Source organism: Coenobita brevimanus, chromosome 90, assembly GCF_032717465.1.
Source record: "Coenobita brevimanus isolate Jiangsu-jjx chromosome 90, ASM3271746v2, whole genome shotgun sequence".
In the NCBI taxonomy this organism is placed as follows: domain Eukaryota; kingdom Metazoa; phylum Arthropoda; class Malacostraca; order Decapoda; family Coenobitidae; genus Coenobita; species Coenobita brevimanus.
This window is the reverse complement of record NC_137043.1, coordinates 37977637-37999029: the sequence shown is the minus strand read 5'-3', so window position 1 is coordinate 37999029 and position 21393 is coordinate 37977637. Positions and strand designations below refer to the sequence as shown.

General features: G+C 41.2%; 1 protein-coding gene across 1 annotated transcript; it reads left to right on the top strand.

Moving 5' to 3' along the window:
• The first annotated feature begins 1333 nt into the window (after positions 1-1333).
• On the top strand, positions 1334-10400 carry Reg-5 (Rhythmically expressed gene 5). The gene is made up of 4 exons (XM_080281591.1): positions 1334-1473; positions 4680-4746; positions 8678-8866; positions 9855-10400. Exons 1-4 carry the CDS (start codon positions 1378-1380, stop codon positions 10289-10291), a joined length of 789 nt encoding a protein of 262 aa, XP_080137717.1. The 5' UTR covers positions 1334-1377; the 3' UTR covers positions 10292-10400.
• The last annotated feature ends 10993 nt before the right edge of the window (positions 10401-21393 follow it).

Below are 21393 nucleotides of genomic sequence, written 5' to 3'. Positions count from 1 at the left end.
TTCCTCAGTTCCCTCATCCCCCATTCTTACCAACCCACCCACCCCCTCTCTCTCTCGTCTCCAAAATCTGACTGATATCTAAGGAGCGCATAAGATGTGCTTAGCCAGCATTCCACCAACAAAGTGCATTCAACAGGAGGGTAAAAAGTCGGATGCGCTTTATTCTCATCATGGGTTTCACGGTGACTGTCAAATCTGAGGGGTAACCTAAATTTTCGCCAACTCTAATCCGGCTGTCATCATCATCATCATCATCATCATCATCATCATCACCACCACCACCACCACCACCACCACCACCATCCCGACCTCTTTTCTCACTCTCCATGGAACAGAATAAATCACTAGGGAACAGGTGCAACGAAGCCTTCTATGCATGTTACAGCCCTTTATCTCACTCATGTACAAACCTTCACTCCAATACTTATCGTTATCCTTCAATTGCATTCTCACTAATCAGCCATACAACTTTTTTTTTTTTTTCAATGCAAGGAAGAAGGAAACAAAGTCCAGGAACCTGCATATTGTTCCCTCCAAGAAAAAAAAAAAAAACATTATAACAGGGCAAACTCATCACTTTCCCATCTTTCCTCTTCCTCCTCCCCACTACGCATCCTCCTACTCCTCCTCCTCACTCTACGCATCCTCCTCACCTCATTAGTACCTCACACCTCCCTTCCAGCCCACCTTCCTCCAAACCCACACGAGAAGCCAAATCTCAAAGATCTCCAGAAACCAAATATACCCACGGGATACATACCCTCTTCTTTGAAACACACATACCATTTACTTATTATGGAAAACATGTGCATTCCGATATTTTAAAATTATATGATGAGTTTTTTAGTTATTTACACAAGGCCGCAGAGGACGTGGCACCACCGAGCTGTCCGTGGGTGAGAAGGTATAAAAAGGCGCCGATGCGGATTCCTAGACACAGTTTCGCGCTACGAGCCTGAGGAGAGCGACGCATCGCTCCGTTACCCGCTCCATTTACCAAGTCTCCTGCAACGCAACACTCACTCAATCGCATTTCCGGTGTGTGAGGTGCATCCCGGCTCATCTTCAGTCACGCTAACTCTCCGTGACATCATCATCATCGCCACCACACCTGAACTCCACGTCACTTCAACCTCCAACGTTCCGTGACCTCAACCTCAAAACTACTTCACACCGCAAACTCTCCTTAACCCCAGCCTCCAACTCGACGTGACTCTGATCTCAGGCCTCAGGCTACCTAACTTCAACCTCAAACTCAAAGTAACATCAAACTCATCCCCCAACTCTACTCAACGTAATATCACACTCATCCCCCAACTCTACGTGACTTCAATCTCCAACTCTCCTTGACCTCCGCCTTGCACCCCGTCAAGCAAGATGATGGCCCTGAGGTATATGGTTATGGTGGCAATGGTGGCTGCCGCATCGGGAGCAGCTATACCAATCTGGGAGCTCCTCACCCGGCAGGAAAAGGTAAGCAAAACCAAAGTAAACAGATTGAAGAGCTCCGAAGTTGTAAAATTGTCAGGTATCAATCGCTCTGGAGCGAGTCAATCCAATACGGTAGCATGATGCTGTGGTTGTCGATTTAACTACGAGTAAAATCTGTTTTAAATGACAATTAATATCTTAAATATTGCCATAATTCATCCAATGTTGCTTATGTTCTGCAGGAGCTAATTTGCTTGGTAATACTTCAAGACATCTTTTAAAATGATCCACATTTTTTTTTTTTTTTTTTTTTTTTTTATGCGAGGAAGAAGGAACCAAAGGCCATGAGCCCGCAGTAACAGTTCCCTCCAAGAGAAAAACAAAATACAATAGAGAGCCAAATTCAAGATCCGATCATTTTGAGATGCCTGGACACACTACGTTTGAAAGACTGGAGATCATAGGCAGGAGGAAATACAGACAGAGGGAGACAGTTCCAGAGCTGACCTGTTGCATAAATGAAAGACTGGGAGTAACGGTTAACTCTTGCATTAGAGAGTTGGACAGAAAAGGGATGAGAGTTTGCTGCCAGACGGGTGCTACGCGCCCGTCGTAGAGGTGGAGGAATGCAAGCAGACAGTTCAGAGGAGCAGTGACCATTAAAGTAGCGATAGAAAAGAGATAAAGATGCAACAGTGCGGCGAAGAGACAGAGGTTGAAGGGAGTCAGTAAGAGGAGGAGAGTTAATGAGACGAAAAGCCTTTGACTCCACCCTATTGAGAAGAGCTGTATGTGGGGAGCCTCCCCACACATGAGAGTTGTACTCCACACAGGGGCGGATCAAACCCCTGTATAGAGTCAACAATTGTGCAGGGGTAAAGAAAGAGCGGAGTCGGCTTAGCACACCCAATCTCTTGGAAGCAGATTTTACAAGAGATGTAATATGATCTTTCCAAGATAAGTCCCGAGTAAATGAAACCCCAAGCATGTTCAAGGATGATGCAGGATTAATCTGAATATTATTAAACATTAGTGGGTATACCTGTGGAAGATTTTGTCGGGTTGATAGGTGTAAGAACTGAGTCTTAGATGCATTAAAGACAACCATATTATTTTTACCCCAGTCAGAGACATGAGCCAAGTCAGACATTAGGTGTGCCATAGCCTCATCCCTTGTTTCTTGAAGTAACTGTTGAGATGGGCGTTGCGGGAACCGAATGGAAAGATGAAGGGTGGAGTCATCAGCGTATGAGTGGATAGGGTTAGATGTACAGCTTAGAAGATCATTGATGAATAAAAGGAAGAGAGTTGGTGATAGGACAGAGCCCTGAGGAACACCACTGTTGATAGATCTAGGAGAAGAACGATGGCCGTCTACGACAGCGGCTATAGAACGACCAGAAAGGAAGCTAGCGATGAAGGCACAGATAGAAGGATAGAAACCGTAGGAGGGCAGTTTGGAAATTAAAGATTTATGCCAGACTCGATCGAAAGCCTTTGAGATGTCAAGTGCAATGGCAAAGCTTTCGCCAAAGTCCCGAAAGGAGGATGACCAGGAGTCTGAAAGGTAGGTGAGAAGATCGCCAGTGGAGCGTCCCTGACGGAACCCATACTGACGATCGGAAAGAAGGTTGTGATAGGAAAGATGCCTTAAAATTTTTTTATTAAGAATTGACTCGAAAACTTTTGAAATACAGGACGTTAAAGCAATTGGACGATAGTTGGAGGGTTGGGAGTGGTCACCCTTCTTTGGGACTGGCTGAATGAGAGCAAACTTCCAGCAAGAAGGAAAGGTACAAGTTGACAGACAAAGGCGAAATAGTTTGCCTAGGCAGGGTGTAAGCACAGAAGCACAGTTTTTGAGAACAACAGGAGGGACTCCATCAGGCCCATATGCCTTGTTAGTACTGAGGCCAGTAATGGCAGAAAATACATCAACTGAAGAAATTTTAATGTCAGCCATGAGGAAGTCAGAGGGGGGAAGTGATGGAGGAACAGCACCGGAATCGTCTAAGGTGGAATTGGAGGAGAAAGTCTGTGCGAAGAGATCTGCTTTATCAGTAGAAGAAACAGCTACAGAACCATCAGAGTAGAAAAGAGGAGGGAAGGATGATGAGGTAAAGTTGTTAGAAAGATTTTTGGCAAGGTGCCAGAAGGAGCGAGAAGAATTCGAGTTGCCATGATACATGAACAGGTTGCAAGCTTGAAAACTGTCAGATTCAACATCTCTTACTGACAATGAATCAGAATGAGTGAAAAAAGATATAGCTAGTTGGCTTAAAAATGCTTACAAATTATTGGGATAAAATGCCAATCACACATAAAAAGTTGTCAAAATATGCTTACTGTATTAATCACTGTCTACACGCTTGATAACAGCAAGCACTGCTAAGTCCAGGCACACGCAGTTTAAATTCCTAGTCAACAGGTTAAGCATCTACTTAGCAGTGTAACAGCACAGTCAGCACCTAAAAATAACCCAAGTCTAAAACCAACCAAAAGTTTAAAAGGATAGTCAACAACTTAAAGCATACTCATCACGTTAATAGCCTGGTCAACCATTTAAAAGCCTTGCCAACAATTTAAAAGCACAGCCAACACTTTCAATTGCAAAGTCAACAATATCAAGTTTACTCCTTAGTTTCAAAGCCAAATCAACATCTTAATGGCTTGAAAATTGAAGAAGTTCTTGTTAATAGTTCAACTGTCTCACACTTATATAATTCCATAACTACAGTAGTACTTCAAATACCTAGTCAAATGGTCAGTATTTCTATCAATAGTTCACAAGTCCAGTTCAGATTTCAGCAGTCCAATTAACACTTCAAAAGTCTCATCATTAATTCTGATGTTAATCTGTTTTCTAAGGCCTGTTTCAGTACTTATGTCTGCAGTTCAAAAACCTAATGAATTGTGATATCTACTTAACATCAGTATTTCCGATACCTATTTCAGTAACGCTGCCTATAGATACTTAAAAGACCCAATCAGTTATTCTTAAAAATAAATTAAACTTATATGGTACTTTTAAAGCCCACCATTCAAAGCCCAATCAGTATTTTCTAAAACCACGTTTGATACGGTAACTCTAAAGCCCGTCGTTCAAAGCCCAATCAGTTAAATTCTAAAAACCCATTTGATACGGTAGTTCTTAAAAAGGACCTTATTCAAAAGCCTATTTTAATACCGACACTTTAACCGGCCGCTTAACGGATCCCAAGCCTAACATCCCTCTCTCTCCTCCACAGCTGGGCCGCCTCATGTACGTTTTTCTACACTTAGTCGATCAGTACTGCGCAGACTCCAACATACCGGGTGAGTACATCTGCCGCATTACTGTACACTGTGGTTTAGACCGCTATTTTGTGTCATTACCGGTACAATTATTCTACATGTTGTTACTGTCGTGTTCTGGCCACATTTTCTTCCTTTAAAGGGTTGTTGTGGATTTCATTATACATTTTCTTCAAGTGCTACCGTGCTTTTTACTTGACATTTTCTTCTTGCAAGTGCTGTAGTTATTTTTTTTTTATTCGTCACTACAGTTTCTCTTGTCACGTTCGCTTTTGAATAATCGATAAGTTTCTTGCCCTTTTAGTCTTTTCCATGACCAGTGCTTTTCTCAAGCTTTACACTCCTTAACCTCATAATAGTTTTCTTCCTGTCCTTGTAGTCAGATTTTTTTCTTTATCAACCGTCTTTTCATTTAATTCTCCTTCCTTAGTCATCACACTTTCTTCCTCCTCACCACCCTTTTACCTTCTTCACATTTCAGCATTCCTTCCTCTCAAAGCATTATAGTTTTATAATCCCCATAATTCACCCAAAGCCTCATAACTGTCAAAATTCTCAGCCTCATTCTTGGTCTTTTACTACTGCTAAAGCCCTCCATTAGCACTTCAATCTACCCTAATAAACTACCTTTCTGATGCGTCTACCCATTTCGCCCCTCTAAATAGCCTAACGTCAGTCATTTTATTCTTTTTCTTTTTTTTTTCTTTTTTTTTACGGGAGGGAGGAGGGCTAACTAGGCTTCCTTGTCTGTCTGCCTGACGTCCCGCCGGCTTTCATCTTTCGAGTGAATCTGCTTACTCATAAAAAACATAATTCCGGTTAATGAGAGAGAGAGAGAGAGATTTACCGATGTCAACGGAATTATTTACAACGAAGAGTGGTGGTATTAACCGACTCAAGGTTATAAGAAAGTAAAGGAGACTGGAAACCTAAAAAGTAAGGATAAAAAATAACTGGACAAAGTATTGGTATTTAGGCAATTTAAATATTAACTTAAGGGACAAAGATGGATAAAACATATCCTACTACAACAGTATACAATACACAGAAATTACTGTGTAACTTATATAAACAAAGGTAACGTTATCATCTTAGTAAAAGGTTTATTATACAAACTTATAATAAAGCGATAAATACAATGTTAGCGTAACCAATATTAAAAGTAAACATTAACATCTAAAACTGACAGGGAACCGGCATTATCAGCCTTGAGACGGACAGACAGACAGACCGCCGGCGTTCAGAACGGATTGAAAAACAGGTTTGGAAAATGTGTGTGTGTGTGTGTGTGTGTGTGTGTGTGATGGACAGCCTTATAGAAAGTCAGATGGACGGACAGGCAGGCGAACAGACAGGCAAAATTCCACACGCAGACTGGCTTGGGAATTTCCAAACTCATCCCTCCCCTCCTCCTTCCCTTCTAATCTTCCCACTCCCTCCCTCCCTCCCTCCTCTCTCTCGCTCTCTCTAACCCTCGTGGGCCTTTCTCGACCTTCCTACCTGTGACCTTCTCCCCCCTCCCTCCATCTCTCCCTCTCCCTCCCCTCCCTACCTTCCTCCCTCCTTCCACGCTCCATCGGGAATACCCAACGTTAGAGGGAGGGAGGGGTGGAGGGAGTTTCCAACGGTGCTGACCTTGGAGTATGCGGACTCCTCCCTCCTCCATTATCTCTCTCTCTCTCTCTCTCTCTCTGCTTATATCATCCCCTTTCACTCCCTTGCCTTTTTGTATTCCTGTAGCTGTTAAACTGTGTCCAAAGTAACCTCATCTTTCAATTACAATTTCCTCTTGCCATTTTAAGCAAGATCTCCATCCTCCACCTTCACACTTCATTACCAAACACTAGTACATGTAGTTCAAGGTAACTGTTCTACCTCTGACATTAAAGCTGCAAGTCTTGTCACTGTTACTTTTCCGCTCATTGTCTAAGGCTTCTGCGGAGGCTAATGCTACAGGATATCTTTTGGTTCAATTCTGACAGTACATAAAAAGTCTGAACCTGATAGGGCAAATTAAGTCTGAAACGGATATCTGAGTAGGAGTAAAGTTCTATTCATCCAAGTTTTAATACCACCCTTGTTAAGCTCAGGCTAAGCATTTCAATCCGATGACGTTTTCTTTTGATTATTGCTTTTAGTTTATTACATTACTTTTTGAGAGAACTGAAAAACTTCCGAGTTAAGATACAGCCTCCACGAGCCTTTCAGTACAAAAGCTGAATACAGTAATCAACAGCTGAACACATTAATCTACATCTGAATACATTAATCTACAGGCAGCAAGAATACCAAAAAAAAATAAATAAATACACCCTGACTGCAGGAGTTAAAGCAATAGTCGAGACCTGTTTTTCTCTGCCAATATAAATCCATTCTCCCCTAGTGGCTCAAGAGCCTATAGATTACTGCTGAAAGGACCAATTGATTACTGCTGACGTATCCCCTCCCTTCATGTGGACTAAACAACTGATGCCTCAGTTTGCCAGCCATTAATTAACCATGAATTATGTGATCTGCCCACGCTACCCTTCTTAGAAAAGGTCAAGAAATGACTACCCTCCATTGCTGCTTATATTTTTCGATGTAATCACTACAGTTTTTCATCTGACGGAACTGAGCCACACAAACAACTTGAAAACTTATAAGACTTAGTTCTGAGGAAGAACTGAGTCTCCTTGGTTACTAATCAAATCAGCTCTCCAACCCGACTAAACTTGGCCACCTACCGAGCTTAATGGCGTTACGGATCTTTGTCGTGTAAACAGAACAAACTCATTATACCCTTCATTTTCCTGTTACCGTACGCAGTCTTTCGACTTGGAAGAAATGGTCTCTAATAATTCATCTTTCATTGTTCCTCTAGTTATGCAACAGTTATGACCACTCCAAGAATGCGTCAGGAATAATTCAACTGGGTTTCATTGTTCCTTACATAACAGGACCACCCATTAAACAGCCGTAGTCGCTCTATTATGATGAATACATAAGAGCTGCTGAAACAAACAGGCTACAGAGTACAGTACTAATATTAACGTACAAGCGTTACAAAGTACTAACATTAGTGTACTTTCCCCTTCCACACAAATCGGTAGCTATATTCCTTAATCTCTCTTCCAAGCATGCCTGTTCATTATTCTTCCACGTCTATTTAGCTCGGCTCATTTCCTACCATTTTCTTGTATATTCTCCTTGTATTCAGTTCTTTATCACATGTTTCTTCCTGGCTGAAATGAAAGTCATTCTACGAATTGACTATGGATTAACACCGGTACATTTCCTTCCTCAGATGAAATTTAAGTTTGTTCGGCCTTTAGTTTTTATTGGGAGCATACTTGTTAGCTGGACTGTCTTCCCAGGGGCAAATATGTACTGATATAAATTGCATGTTAACCTTAATGTTATAAAACCTGCAAACTCAATTACGTACCGTTACTCAGAGAATGCACGTCGAAAATGCTGTTCCAATGTTGTACCTAAAGAAAGTACTGTACATCAACTTTAAAATAACATCCTGAGGCAAATGCAATAACTTATTCTCTTGTCTTGCCTAGACTCTGCCAGGTGTTGATTTAGCATGGGCAGCGGTTCACTTGAATGTATTCCCTATTTCAATTAGCTCAGTGGCAGACGCAGGTTACCTGCCCAATTTTGTGTCCTGGTTGAATAAAGCATATGTACTTAAAAAGTCATCTTAAAACTTTTTTTGTCAATCTGTAGCTCCAGTGAAAAGAATTCAAGAGTAGGAGAAATGCCAATAACCTTTTCTCTCCTTTAATGACAAAATGTCAAATTAGCAGAAATTTGGAAACACCTCAGTAGCTTAACTTTCATTACAAATCCCCAGAAAATGTTAAGCCAAAGAAAAAAAAACTTTTTCTCCCCTTTGTTAAGACTACAAGAAAATGTTAGTGAAAGAATACATCCCTAACCTCTTCTCTTCTTTTTTTTACAGACTGCCAAAAAGTGCTAACTCTCTACGGACTGTCCAACCTTGTAAACGCGGAAGATCACACTCTGGATGAAATGGATCCCTACCACCGAAACTCCAGGGGACTCATCTGGGAGAAGGTCATGAAGGGAGACTTTAAGCTGCCTAACTACAAAAATTTCAACCCTGACGACTCTGCTTCTAGCGAGATGGGTGAGTGTTTAAGTGTTCTGACCATAGGAGGGCTAGTAAAATAGGGTACTGGTAGTCAGATATTTGCTCGAGTAACATAAGCATGTTTTGAATCGTATTTTGTAATAGGCTAACTGGCTGGTGTTATTTTGTTAGAAGTTGCAGTATCTCTGGTTGTGGCTGGTTTTTGCACTGTTTTACGTTTGACAGTTGTGGTGGTACTGTTGTGTTTAGTTACTGAAGTGTTTTGGGTTGATGGGTGTGTTTTTGTCGTTACTGGTGGTTGTGGTGTTCTTCGCTGACAGTGCTTGTGTTTCGTTATTTGTGTTTCTTAGGTCACTTATTTTGCTTGATAGCTGCTCCTATTGGCAGTTGTGCTAGTTGTGGTTAGCAGCTGATGTTTCTAAGTGTCAGTGATAAAAGCATTTTAAAGTGCTAGTGAAAAATGTGAGTTGAGGTATAACATGCACACTGACAGCTAAGCATCAACTAAAAAGTGGCAGGTATTACAATTATTGTATCTAGCACTGCTACTCCGATACAACGGTAGTGCAGTACAGATTCCTCTAACTGTTGTAAGCTAATACTGTAGTCTTTGCTTATCTCTTTATGGTCTGCAGCTAAGAGATGGTAAGAGAAATATTTGACGTGCTATGGCAGATATGGTAAATCACATGCATACACACAATATCTAAGGTATCTACTGTATTGCCTGACCTGAAACTGTAATGGTTTAAGTTTCAGTAGGACAGTATGGTACCAGTAGTTCCCTTCTAATGCAAGGCTAAGCACAAGGCTCATAGCCATGTGTGTTAACTGCTGCAGCAAATATTCAACATAAGAATAAGAGCGTAGTGTATACCAGTAATCCCCATCGAACGCCCAATCTAATGTCCAGCAGACTTTAAACGAAAGAACTAAGAAATATTAAAGACTGGCAGAGAATTATGTTAGACCTGAATAACAGTGCCAGAAATCCCCTTCTAATAATCAATCTCTTCTTCAACAGACTATGAACTTGCAAATGAGGTTGAAGACTATCCCCGTTTGACTCGCCCCCTGAAGGCCACCAATGACCCTCACCCATACGCCGTCAGGGTGCCTGCGCCGGCCAGATTTACCACCACCACGTCCGGTAGAGCTGCCACCCCTAGACCCATTCTCACAGGGAGCAGTCACCCTCATGCCGTCTGGGTCCCTCCTGCTGGTATCAAGCCAAGTGCTGACTTCGAACCCATGATGACCGAGAGCCGTGTTCAGCCAGTAGTTCATCGCATCAAGCCAAGTGCTGACTTTGAACCCATAATGTCCGAGAGCCGTGTTCAACCAACAGTACACCGTGTACTCCCTGCCAGCAGCCATGCACTGCCACGGACCAGACGTGCCATCCCTAACTTCCCAGACAGTGAAATGAAAGAGCTGGTTGCCATGGTGATGGGGCAGTAAATGGCCATGGCTTACAGCACTGGATTCACATGAAACCTATACAATATCTCATACAATGAAGTGCAATTCTGCATGGATCGCATCAATTTCTTGTCTGAAACAAGAAGTGAGCCAAATGATCTACAAATTCTAAGCCTGCATGCTGACCATGCAATGTGAGCTCAGCTCAGTCCGAGATGCTCTTCTGCCTAATATACAGGCTACCTCATTTCAACTCCCGCCTAAGACAAAGACTGCCAATGAGGAGTCTCCATGAAAGATGAGGGTAGGTGAACAAACGTGACTGCCCCAATAATATGTTACTTCGCCCTGTGTGATACGCTTTTCCCTACTCAGTAATCTTGCCAACACAGCTCTTACATGAAGTACATGAAGTCACTGAAATAAGAGTAGTCAAGACTGTCACACTGCAAGAGCTATGAGTCGTAAAGAGGTTTCGACAAGAATCAGACTGTTCTTAAGAAAATCATCAGGTAGGCTATTAAAAAAAAAAAAATTGCTTTAGCTTACCTCCCAAAAAAGTAAGACTTACTGCTCTTTAATTCAGATAGCCATATATCTGATAATGAAACTTGAAAGAATAGCTAACCTTTCACTACATTTACCTATGGTCAAAGAATATTGGTCTTACTTGCGGTATACATGAATATATTTCCTGTGTAAACAATTTCGTAGAGACTCTTGCCAACTGTAAAGAGGCTTTAGTTGTTATTTATGATATTTAAGTGCAGGTGTGAGTGTATGTATGTTTGTAGAATTGTTACTGTGTAAATAGCCCCCTTGATGTTCACAACTATTTATAAATGTTTATTTTTCTAGTCAGCTGTTTTGTCACATCACACCATATCACTGTCATACACCTTTCCATTACTGGTATGCTCTGCGATCATTTTTTTTTTTTTTTTCATTTTCCAGTGTTCATTACTAGCCTCAGAGATCACCAACATCCTCACTGAATCACCATACCACTAAAAGTTACCTGTCAACTTATCACTGTCAATTATGTTTCAGTTATCATTTACTATCAAGCTGCAATCACATCACCAAAATCACCGGCATCTTCACAAAGTTATCATCGTAATCATAACTACCATCATTACATCAGCATTCGACAATTCCATACATCACATCTAAAACTGTACCTACCACCATTATCATTAACCAAACAATAAACTTCAATCATCATCAGCTCTTCATAACCATCAGCTATGTCAACCATCTGACATTAGCACTTGTTACTCAGTACATTTTTATTTTCGATAGTTTCAATCGTTCTATGTACTTCACTATCACCTTTTATTATAAATTACACGCACAATACTGGATTATTGTGTTAGTGTTGTATATTTTGTATAAATAAACCTGTTACTCTATAATTATATTCTGTATATCTGCCCATCAGCACCGGCAACGTTATACCTGTATGCTGCGACTGTAGTTTAGTTGATGAAGATGATAAACTGATCGACTGAGTTAACAATAACGACCAAAATCTTCTCATTCATAATCTGGCGAATAATAATAATAAAAACAAATAATAACAACAGTAACAGTAGTTACTGTAATAACAATAAAACTGGTAAAATCGTTACCGTGTACCAGTAAAAAATTCACTGATTTCTTGACAAACGTGACCAATATGATCGTATCAAACAGAAGAGTTACTACTAACCAAATACAAGACTGTAATACGTTGGTACGTTTTTATATATAGCTATTTTTCTTGCTTGCTACTTCTAAGACAAACTCGTCAAGGTTGACATTTTGCACGAGGAGATAACGAATTGAACTAACACAGACAATGAATGAAAATAAAAAGTTAATTGCGAAGAGTACACAACTGTCCTGTCCCACAAACTAACAGACCCCAACTCCCTGATCTGCACACCTGACTTGGCTGACAGGACAAATGAAAGTGAAGTTAATGTGAAAATGTGTGGGGGGTGAGAGCGCATCTTATACTCTGAATTAACAGGCTACTCGAGCTGAACAAGTGAACTGGAAGGAGGAACGAACGAAGTGCGTTAATGAGAGAGAGAGAGAGAGAGAGAGAGAGAGAGAGAGAGAGTCAGTCCTATCCTCTGAATTAACAAGCTTAACTCCCTAATCTGAACTGAACTGGCTAAGGATGAATGAAAGTAAAGGTGAAAAAAACGAGAGTATCCTAGCCTCTAACTAACAAGCTTAACTTCTAGATCTCCACACCTGAGTAAAAGTCTAGCCTAATGAGCAGAGGGGGGCGGGAAGAAGTCAATGTTAGGGGAGGAGGGGAGAAATTTGTGCTATAAAAAGTCAAGGTTACCACACTAACAATACAATCCAACACTCGTATTTATAAAGGATCCTAACCATTTCACAAATCTTATTTATAAAGGATCCTAACCATTTCGGAAAATAAAGTCCATAACAGTTAAGTATTATCACAATCTCTCTCCCCCCCTCTCTCTCCGAAGTGTTCGGTAGCCACCTGAGCGACAATATAAATTTGAACAAGTATACATATATATTCCTGTTTATCTCAAGCTTAAAAAGAAAAAATCTTTTGCTGGTTATCAGCAACGGCCGGAGCAGTCACATATAGAGGATACAGTATCCTTTTATTCTAAGTAGCTGGCGGAGAGAGAGAGAGAGAGAGAGAGAGAGAGAGAGAGAGAGAGAGAGAGAGAGAGAGAGAGAGCTCACTAGGGAAAACTGAAAAAAGATTAAGCACATTTAATTCTAAGAACGTTCTTCTTTTGCAGAGAAAACATATACAGTACCATTAAAATATATCCACTGGTACAACCATGCCGGTACCCATGAAGTTTACGTTGTTAACCTGCATCTACCGTTAACTACCCTGCAGTGTAACCTATGTAAACCCAGTCTATGCATATGTAATTAGGGTAACTGCCCTCTGATGTATATATGCCTCCATTGTTCTTGCCTCCCCCCTCTCTCTCCCGTGTGTGTGTGTGTGTGTGTGTGTGTGTGTGTGTGTGTGTGTGTGTGTGTGTGTGTGTGTGTGTGTGTGTGTGTGTGTGTGTGAGAGAGAGAGAGAGAGAGAGAGAGAGAGAGAAGCTTACCTTCCCTGTACCAAATATTTTTCCCAAACGTCCATAATCTCAAATAACGAGCTCGCTACTCCATCAACTTCTTTTCTAATTCATTTTTCCGCAATAATATCACGTTTGTTTAAAATGGACTTGTTAGTTGGCCTAACCAAAACTAAGCAATTCATGAACACAATTAAATCAACTCCTTCAACCTGGTGACATATTTGACATTTTTGCCACCTTCAGACCAATTTTATTCGAGTTAAAGAAATTGTTTACTTGTGGTTAATGAAGGCTTTCTATAACCCCCCTTCCCCCGTCCCAATTCTAAAAGTCTCCCTTAAAAAATCTGGACAGTTAAATAAATAAAATATAAATGACGTCATCGGACAGGTGTTAAATACCTGTATAAGCAACGTTCTTCGTGTTTTTCTCTCCGTCCATAATCATTCTCTCTCTCTCTCTCTCCCTCCATCCCATAAGGAGCGATCTCGACAACAGTACCTCCAAGCTTTTCTGTCCCTACTCAGTAACGACCCCTCTTCCAGCGAAACACCACTAGCTTCCCTTACGTAACCAGCTCTCCCATCTTACCTCGTTCCCGGTCTCCTTCTCCTCCTCCCAATCAACTCTCACATTACTTTCACCTAGTCAAACCCTTAAACTTCATATTTTGACTCATTTTACGAGTTTATTTCCCTCCTCTGATTTTCCTCCATCTTAACCCACTCGGGGTCCTATGACTCACTCTCAGCTGAGCAAATTCGTCTGGTTTTGATGAACATAATACTGGAGTTAATCACTGAGTAGGGTTATGGCGACAATACTGACACTTATGTTCCTTCCCTCCTCAACTGAATAAAATCGTCTGGCGTTAGCTGGAATAAAACGCTATAGCTCGGAGGTTTCTTTTCATCTGAGGGAACGGGACCACAACCAGATGATAATCAAGGTTCCGTAAATCTGATCAGTCTTAGCCAGGCATGAGTCTCTTGTGATTTTGCTTACGCGCGCGCGCGCACACACGCGCGCACACACACACACACACACACACACACACACACACACACACACACACACACACGGGTCTGACCGGTCTTGTGGCGCAGTTGAGACCAGTGTAGAGGGCGACAGAGGGCAAGGGATAGCTACATGCCAGGGCAAAGGAGAGAAAGTACACACAACCACTGACGGCAAAAAAAGTATAAGGAAATCAATTTAAGGAGGAGGAGGAAGAGGGAGAAGGGTGAAAAGTACACTATAAGAAAAAGTTACCCTGTAGTGAAAAACAAAACATTAAAAAAAAAAAAAAATCACTATCCTATTACATAACGTTGGTCACTTCGGTAGCTAGGAAAAAAAAAAAAAAAAAAGAGCCTCCGTATAACAAAACAGCTAACGTACAGTACTTGCCTAACAAATTTATGAATAGCCATAATGTATCCGTCCCCCATCAACCATGAAAAAAAAAGAAAAAGAAATTGTAAGCACCAATTGATGACGGATATATAGAGAGGGGGGAGGCGTCATAAGGAGAAAAAATAAAAACTGCGATAAGGTATGAGGAGAAATGAGAAAGTTTTAGGGGAGAGAGAGAGAGAGAGAGAGAGAGAGAGACCGTCGCAATCTGTATGCATGGAATTTTATACTTTAAATAAATACAGCTATGACTTCCCCTGATTTCACAGTAGCTACAGTGAATCCATATCGGGCCAAAACTGTTGATGTTAACTTCTGAATACATTTCTTTTTTTTTTAATGACGGTGTAACTCAACCCACTTGCAGTACAGCTGGGAAAAGGCGGGGTGATGATGTAATTTACCTGCAGATGGGTGGGAAAGAGGCGATATTATGATGTTTATGATTCAACGATTTATCTGTGTGTGTGTGTGTGTGTGTGTGTGTGTGTGTGTGTGTGTGTGTGTGTGTGTGTGTGTAACAAAGTTCGACTCTTTTTTTTTTTTTCTGAACAAATGTCAAAAGTTCCTCGCCTGTGACGCACGAAGGAAGATTATGTCCATCAGACCGAGCTAACAAAACAATGATGTACCAGTTGTAAGCTACATGAAAAATCCATTGCTATCCTCTAGTTACCCTAACCATTGCTATCCTCTTTTCACCTTAACTTGACCCAGGTTTTTTCCCCTTTGCAGTATAGGCCACTGGAGCTCAGGGCAGCATAAATCAATACTATGATACTGTATCTTCTCCATAGCGACTCTTTATGGCTAGCATTATATTCTAGTACTAATTTATAGTTACAATTCTGCATTCTGGATGGCATTATGGCAATTTTAGGCCAAGTTCGTATTGAGTATAGCGTCTATGTAGGGCCAGGAGGCTTAAAACATACAGTGCTAAGTTTTATGTCAACCTATTTCTCTTATAGACAGACATCCTAATCTCAGAAGGGGTAAACAAAAATGTCGGAGTTCATCTTTTTCTGTGACCAAAACCTTTGACCTGTTGTTCTAAAAAACGATAGATTTCACCACAGGATTACCCTCAACCATTCCACCAAGTCTGGCTAAAATCTGACGAAAATTGTTTATCTCATGGCCTGACCTACCATGAGAATAGTTCCGGACCTAAACTAACCAACCATCCATTCGATCTAACCATGGCTTCAATTCAGACCGACATTCTGAAGGCTGTTACTTTCTAAACCTAACCTTAACTAATTTTTATCATAAGTTTGCTATAAGAAAAAATTGAAATGTAGTCAGTTCCGTTCAAGTAACAAATTCCACCCAAGAGGCATGCGAGTTACTGAACATGGAGTTCCAGAAGGTTTTTCCCAAGAAGACAGACATCCCTATTCCAAGCGCACAGCACCAATTCCAAGACGAAGAGTTAAGTCGATGTGAGTTCACTGTGGACGATGTAGGAAAACTACCAGAAGGTCTTCGAAAAACTCCGCACCTGGACCAGATGGCGTTCACCTGAGTGTTGAAGGAATGTGCATCCACGCTGACTTTCCCCCTCTGGTTGTTGTTTAGGACAACCCTCACCGACAGAATACCGGAGGATTGGAAAAAGGCGAATGTCACCCCAATTTTCAAGAAGGGAAATAAGTCAAACCCTCTCAACTACTGGCCAGTAAGCATAACTTCTGTTCCATGTAAGGTTATGGAAAAAATGCTAAAACAGAAAACAGTTGACCACTTAGAAAATAACAAACTTCTTAGTAATTCCCAACATGGTTTCAGAACAGGGAGATCTTGTCTGACACAGTTACTGGAGTTCTTTGAAGAGCTAGAGGATGCATTTGATGATGGGGTTGGTGGACACTGACTGCAGGAAAGCCTTTGACACTGTCCCCCACTTTCACTTACTCAAAAAGCTAAGGGCAGTGGCAATCTCTGGTGATATCTTAGTCTGGACTGAGAACTTTCTGAGCAGGAGGATCCAATGTGTTGTCATCAAGGACTCACATTCAGAGTGGCTAAGGTTTGGAGTAGAGCACCTCAAGGGAGTGTGCTCGGGCCGATACTCTTCCAAGTGTTTATGAATGACCTTATGGACTCTTCGCTGACGATGCCAAGCAGTTCAGGAAAATCAGAAACCCGGCAGATAGAGAGATTCTTCAAGAGGACATCAGACTACGGAAGTGGGGCAGAAAATGGCTTCTGAATTTCAACAGGAAGTGTAAGGTCATGCATCTGGGGAGGGGAAATCCAAAGTACCAGTACCATATGGGTGACACTCCACTAACCACCACAGTGGAGGAGAACCTAGCTGTATATGTTACCCCCAACCTGAAGCCAACAGTACAAGTTGCCAAGGCAACAGCCAGCAAAAACTCCATGGTGGGACTTTAAAAAACATACATATTCCCGGACGCAGAGATCTCTCTCCCCTTGTACAAATCTCTGATCAGACCCCGGCTGGAATACAGTATCCAAGCATGGCCACCTTACACCTGTCGAGACACTAGCTGTAACAAGTACAACGGAGAGTCACTAAACTAGTCCCGGAGTTATCCGAACTGTCCTACGGGGAAAGGCTGGCCCATTTTGGCCTCACCACACTGGAGGAAAGGAGGATATGTAGCGACATGATCCAGACATACAAGGTACCCCACGGTACTGATGCGGTTAAAGATGGATACTTTCTACAACCTGCACCAAGAGACAACCAACTGAACACAGGAGGACTCAGACTGAAGCTAACTAAACTCAGGCACAGAATCAAACGGAGGACAAAATTTTTTAATGCAAGAGATGTGAACCTTTAGAATAATCTCCCCGATGAAGTAGTCACAAGCCGGAGTGTGAAAGCTTTTAAAAACTCGTATAACAAGAATGTTGAGACTTAAAAAGAGAAGAGGCACCTTTTAAGAACACTGACTCCTATGCTTCTTGACTATCACTAAACGTAAGCACTAAAGGTAAACACTTGTGGTCGTATTGTCTATTGTAATCCAAACTGCTATTGCAATACGGAACTTGTCCACTTACCATCTAGCGCAAAAATAAATGGACCAGGTAATACGTGAAATAGTTCTACATCCAACCAGCAGTGGACAATAAACAACACATGTGTATCCTTACTTAAGAACAAGACTGTAGTTTCATTCATTTCAAAAGTAAACATATCAAACAATTATAAAAAACGAAAAGTGACGAGGAATCTTAACCCTTGCCTTCCAAAAACGCATTAACTTTACAGGCATATTATTTCAGATTGAATAACAAATTAAAAATATTCTCAAAGGAAAAACTTTACACTCTAAGCCTAGGCTATACTTCAACTGCAATAGCAGATCAAATAAAAATAAAAAATTAACAATACATGGTGAGGTTATCCTTCAATGGCATCATCAGAAATAACAAACCAGGTTCTGGAATAATTCCTTAATAATTTCAAAAAACCATTGCAGAAAAAAAAAAAATCCGCCCTGATGCATTTAAGTTCCCAATATAATTAATAATGTAATAATTAATAACGATAATAATAATGATTACGACGATGATGCCAAACCTATAACAAATACAGTTCAGTTGTTTTCCCCTGACAAAGATGCCTTGCTGTTCTGAAGATGGCCGAGTGTTGTAGGCTTGCAAGGGAGATCTGACTACCGGTAGCAACCAAGGAAGCTCAATATTCCCTTGTAACTAAGACTATCTGAATTTCTTGAAACCCCGATTCAGTATTCAATTTATGGAAAAGACCCAGTTCCGTCAGGTGAAAAACAAAATGCAAAGGTTGTGTTCAAACTAGTACTTACTTCTTCCCAGGTGGCGTTCTCCAAACTGTTGGCTGCGTGACTTGACTTATTTTCCTCCTCCATCTTGATCTCCTGCTAACATAACTCCAGGTACACTGATGCTCCAATGCTGTCTCGGGTGTTTATCAGTCAGGGATGCCACAGGTGTCTCCTAAACTGCTTGAGAGATGAAATCCAGGGAACACAACACGCGCAACCTCCCCCCCATGAAGATTCAAAGGTTGCTGACGTGGCGTGGGCCGTGGGGTGAGGGTCTGAAAGATGAAAAGTGATGGTCATGATGCGTATGTAATTAGATTCTGTATTTTTTTCTCATAATTCAGTGTGAATGCATAAGATATTAATCATTTTAGGTTTATTGTTAACTATAGCACTAGATATTATCATAGCCAGCTTAACAAAGAAATAAAATGCAATGTTTGCTTATGCTTCTCGTCCGGTGTGCATCTACTCCTTTACAAATGTTATTGGTTGATAACATAATCTGAATCGCGTATGCTTCTACTTATCCTGTAAACTGTCCAATGATTGTACTCATTTTTAAGTACAGACCCCAGTTTCTCTCATATTTATTTTTAGCATTAGCGTAAGAAAAAGTCCGCCAAATTTAAATCATGAGTTCATGTTTACGTTTGAGAGATGTAGCGATTCTGAATTTCTGAAGGTTTGATTATGAATGACTAAGTGGCTTATTTAATTAGCCATGCTGCTGATAGTTCTCCCATTTTTATGTCTTCTCCTTAATCGTTTCTGATCCTACCCTTACCGCATATTCAGCTAGAAATGAAGGTTGAAATTGTGATGATGTTGCTTTCTTGCAACCCCCAATTCAGACACGAGCGCCAGTACGCTCAAGATTTGAGTGCACTTTCATTGAATGGTACTTTATCTGCACGTTAAATTAACTCCTTCAATCCGAAGGTGTATTTTATATTTTATTCTTACTTCCTCCGTAGTCCTTGTGATATATTTAGCCGTGGAGAGACTTTTCAAACAAGAGTGGCACGTACAGCCTCCATTAACCATGTCAGAATCAGAGATCCTTCCTAAAATGAATACTGCAGTCTGGAGGTGGTAATATTAAACATAACTAATACGGAATCGGACTGAAGTGTTAAATCGCTGCATCTGGTGAAAGGGGATGTGTTACTTAACAATGTACAAGAACATATCATCCCCAATGCAAAACCTTTCTACAATAAAACGGTGCAGTCTCAGTACACAGCAAGAGACTGAAGCTGGTACTCTAATCAGTGAAGAAGACACCCTATCACCTCTCCCTTAACGACTTACTTTTGGATATAGCTGGTTAATATCCTATTATACGTTGTTTATGCAGAGTATGGTGATAATAGAAGGCTTTAGGTCATACAAGAGGACAGTAAGGTACAATAGACAAAATAAATCGCTTAGGAAAAAGTATTATGCAGCTTCTTCTACCATGCAAGTTGTGGAATGAGAAAAATGCCCTAAACTTATAAACTAGTGTCCTAACTTTCCAGCTCCTCTCTCTCTCTCTCTCTCTCTCTCTCTCAAAACCTTACACATTTTCATATCTATTCCCCAACCTAAATACCAGAAAAATGACGAAAGAAACTGGAAATAAGGTGACGATTTCCGAAAGGCGACCAAACCCATGAGGAACGATGACCAAATCTTTTCACTTTCTAGTTCCTCCTTCCAGACGATTTTATTCAGTTTAGGAGAGACTTTTTTCAAAATGGAGGGGTTAGATATCGTTCATCATTTACCCCTTCACAACAAGAAGTCTCTCTAAAGCTAAAGAAAATCGTCTGGAGATAGGGAGAATAAAAATAAATTACATCATTGGAATGAAAGGGTTAAAATGGTGAGGCCTATTTGACCGTGAGAGAGAGAGAGAGTAGTAGTAGTATCATAGGTAGTAGTAGTAGTAGCACAGGTAGTAGTAGTAGTAGTAGCAGAGGTAGTAGCAGTAGTTGTAGAAGTAGTAGCAGTAGTAGTAGTAATATAGGTGGTGGTGGTGGTAGCAGTAGTAACAGTAGTAGTTTTTGTAGTAGTAATTGTAATACTAGTAGTAGTGGTAGTAGTAATACTGGCGGTGGTAGCAGTAGTAGTATAAATAATTAGAAAGCGAGTGAGAAGCTGATATTAGTCATTAAAGTTGAGAAAGTGATTAAAGAAACTGATCGTGACTGAGTAACTGAAAAGGTCATTGCCGTCTAGTTGTTCTCTCTCTCTCTCTCTCTCTCTCTCTCTCTCTCTCTCTCTCTCTCTCTCCTGAACCCTACATCACCCTCTAATAAGATAATGCAACATGATACCACGACACGACAGGAGAGAGAGAGAGAGAAAGAGAGAGAGAGAGAGAGAGAAGGGGGGGGGATATGACAAGCCTGGAGAAATGACAGGACATGACAGCGCAAGACGGGTACAAGGAGAGGGTGACAGGGCAGGGCAGGGCAGGGCAGGGCAAGAAACGGTAGGGTACTATTGGGTAGGGTAAGGCAGGGCAGGACAAGGCAAGGTAAGGTAGGGTAGGGTAGGGTAGGGTAGGGTAGGGCTGGGCAAGGTAGGGTAAATTAGGGTATGGTAGGATAGGAGTAAGTATAGTTGTGTCAGGTAAGGCAAATCAGGGCAAGGTAGAGCAAGGCAGATTACGGAAGAATAATGCAAGGAAGGACATCGTTCGGCAAGACAGTGAATGGCAGGGCAGCTTAATGCACGGCAGGGCAAGGCAGGGCAAAGCAAGGTGAAAGAGAACTAGGACCAGAAGTGAGGAGCAAAGTACTGTACTGTAGAGGTCAGGGTAAGAGAGAGAGAGAGAGAGAGAGAGAGAGAGAGAGAGAGAGAAAGG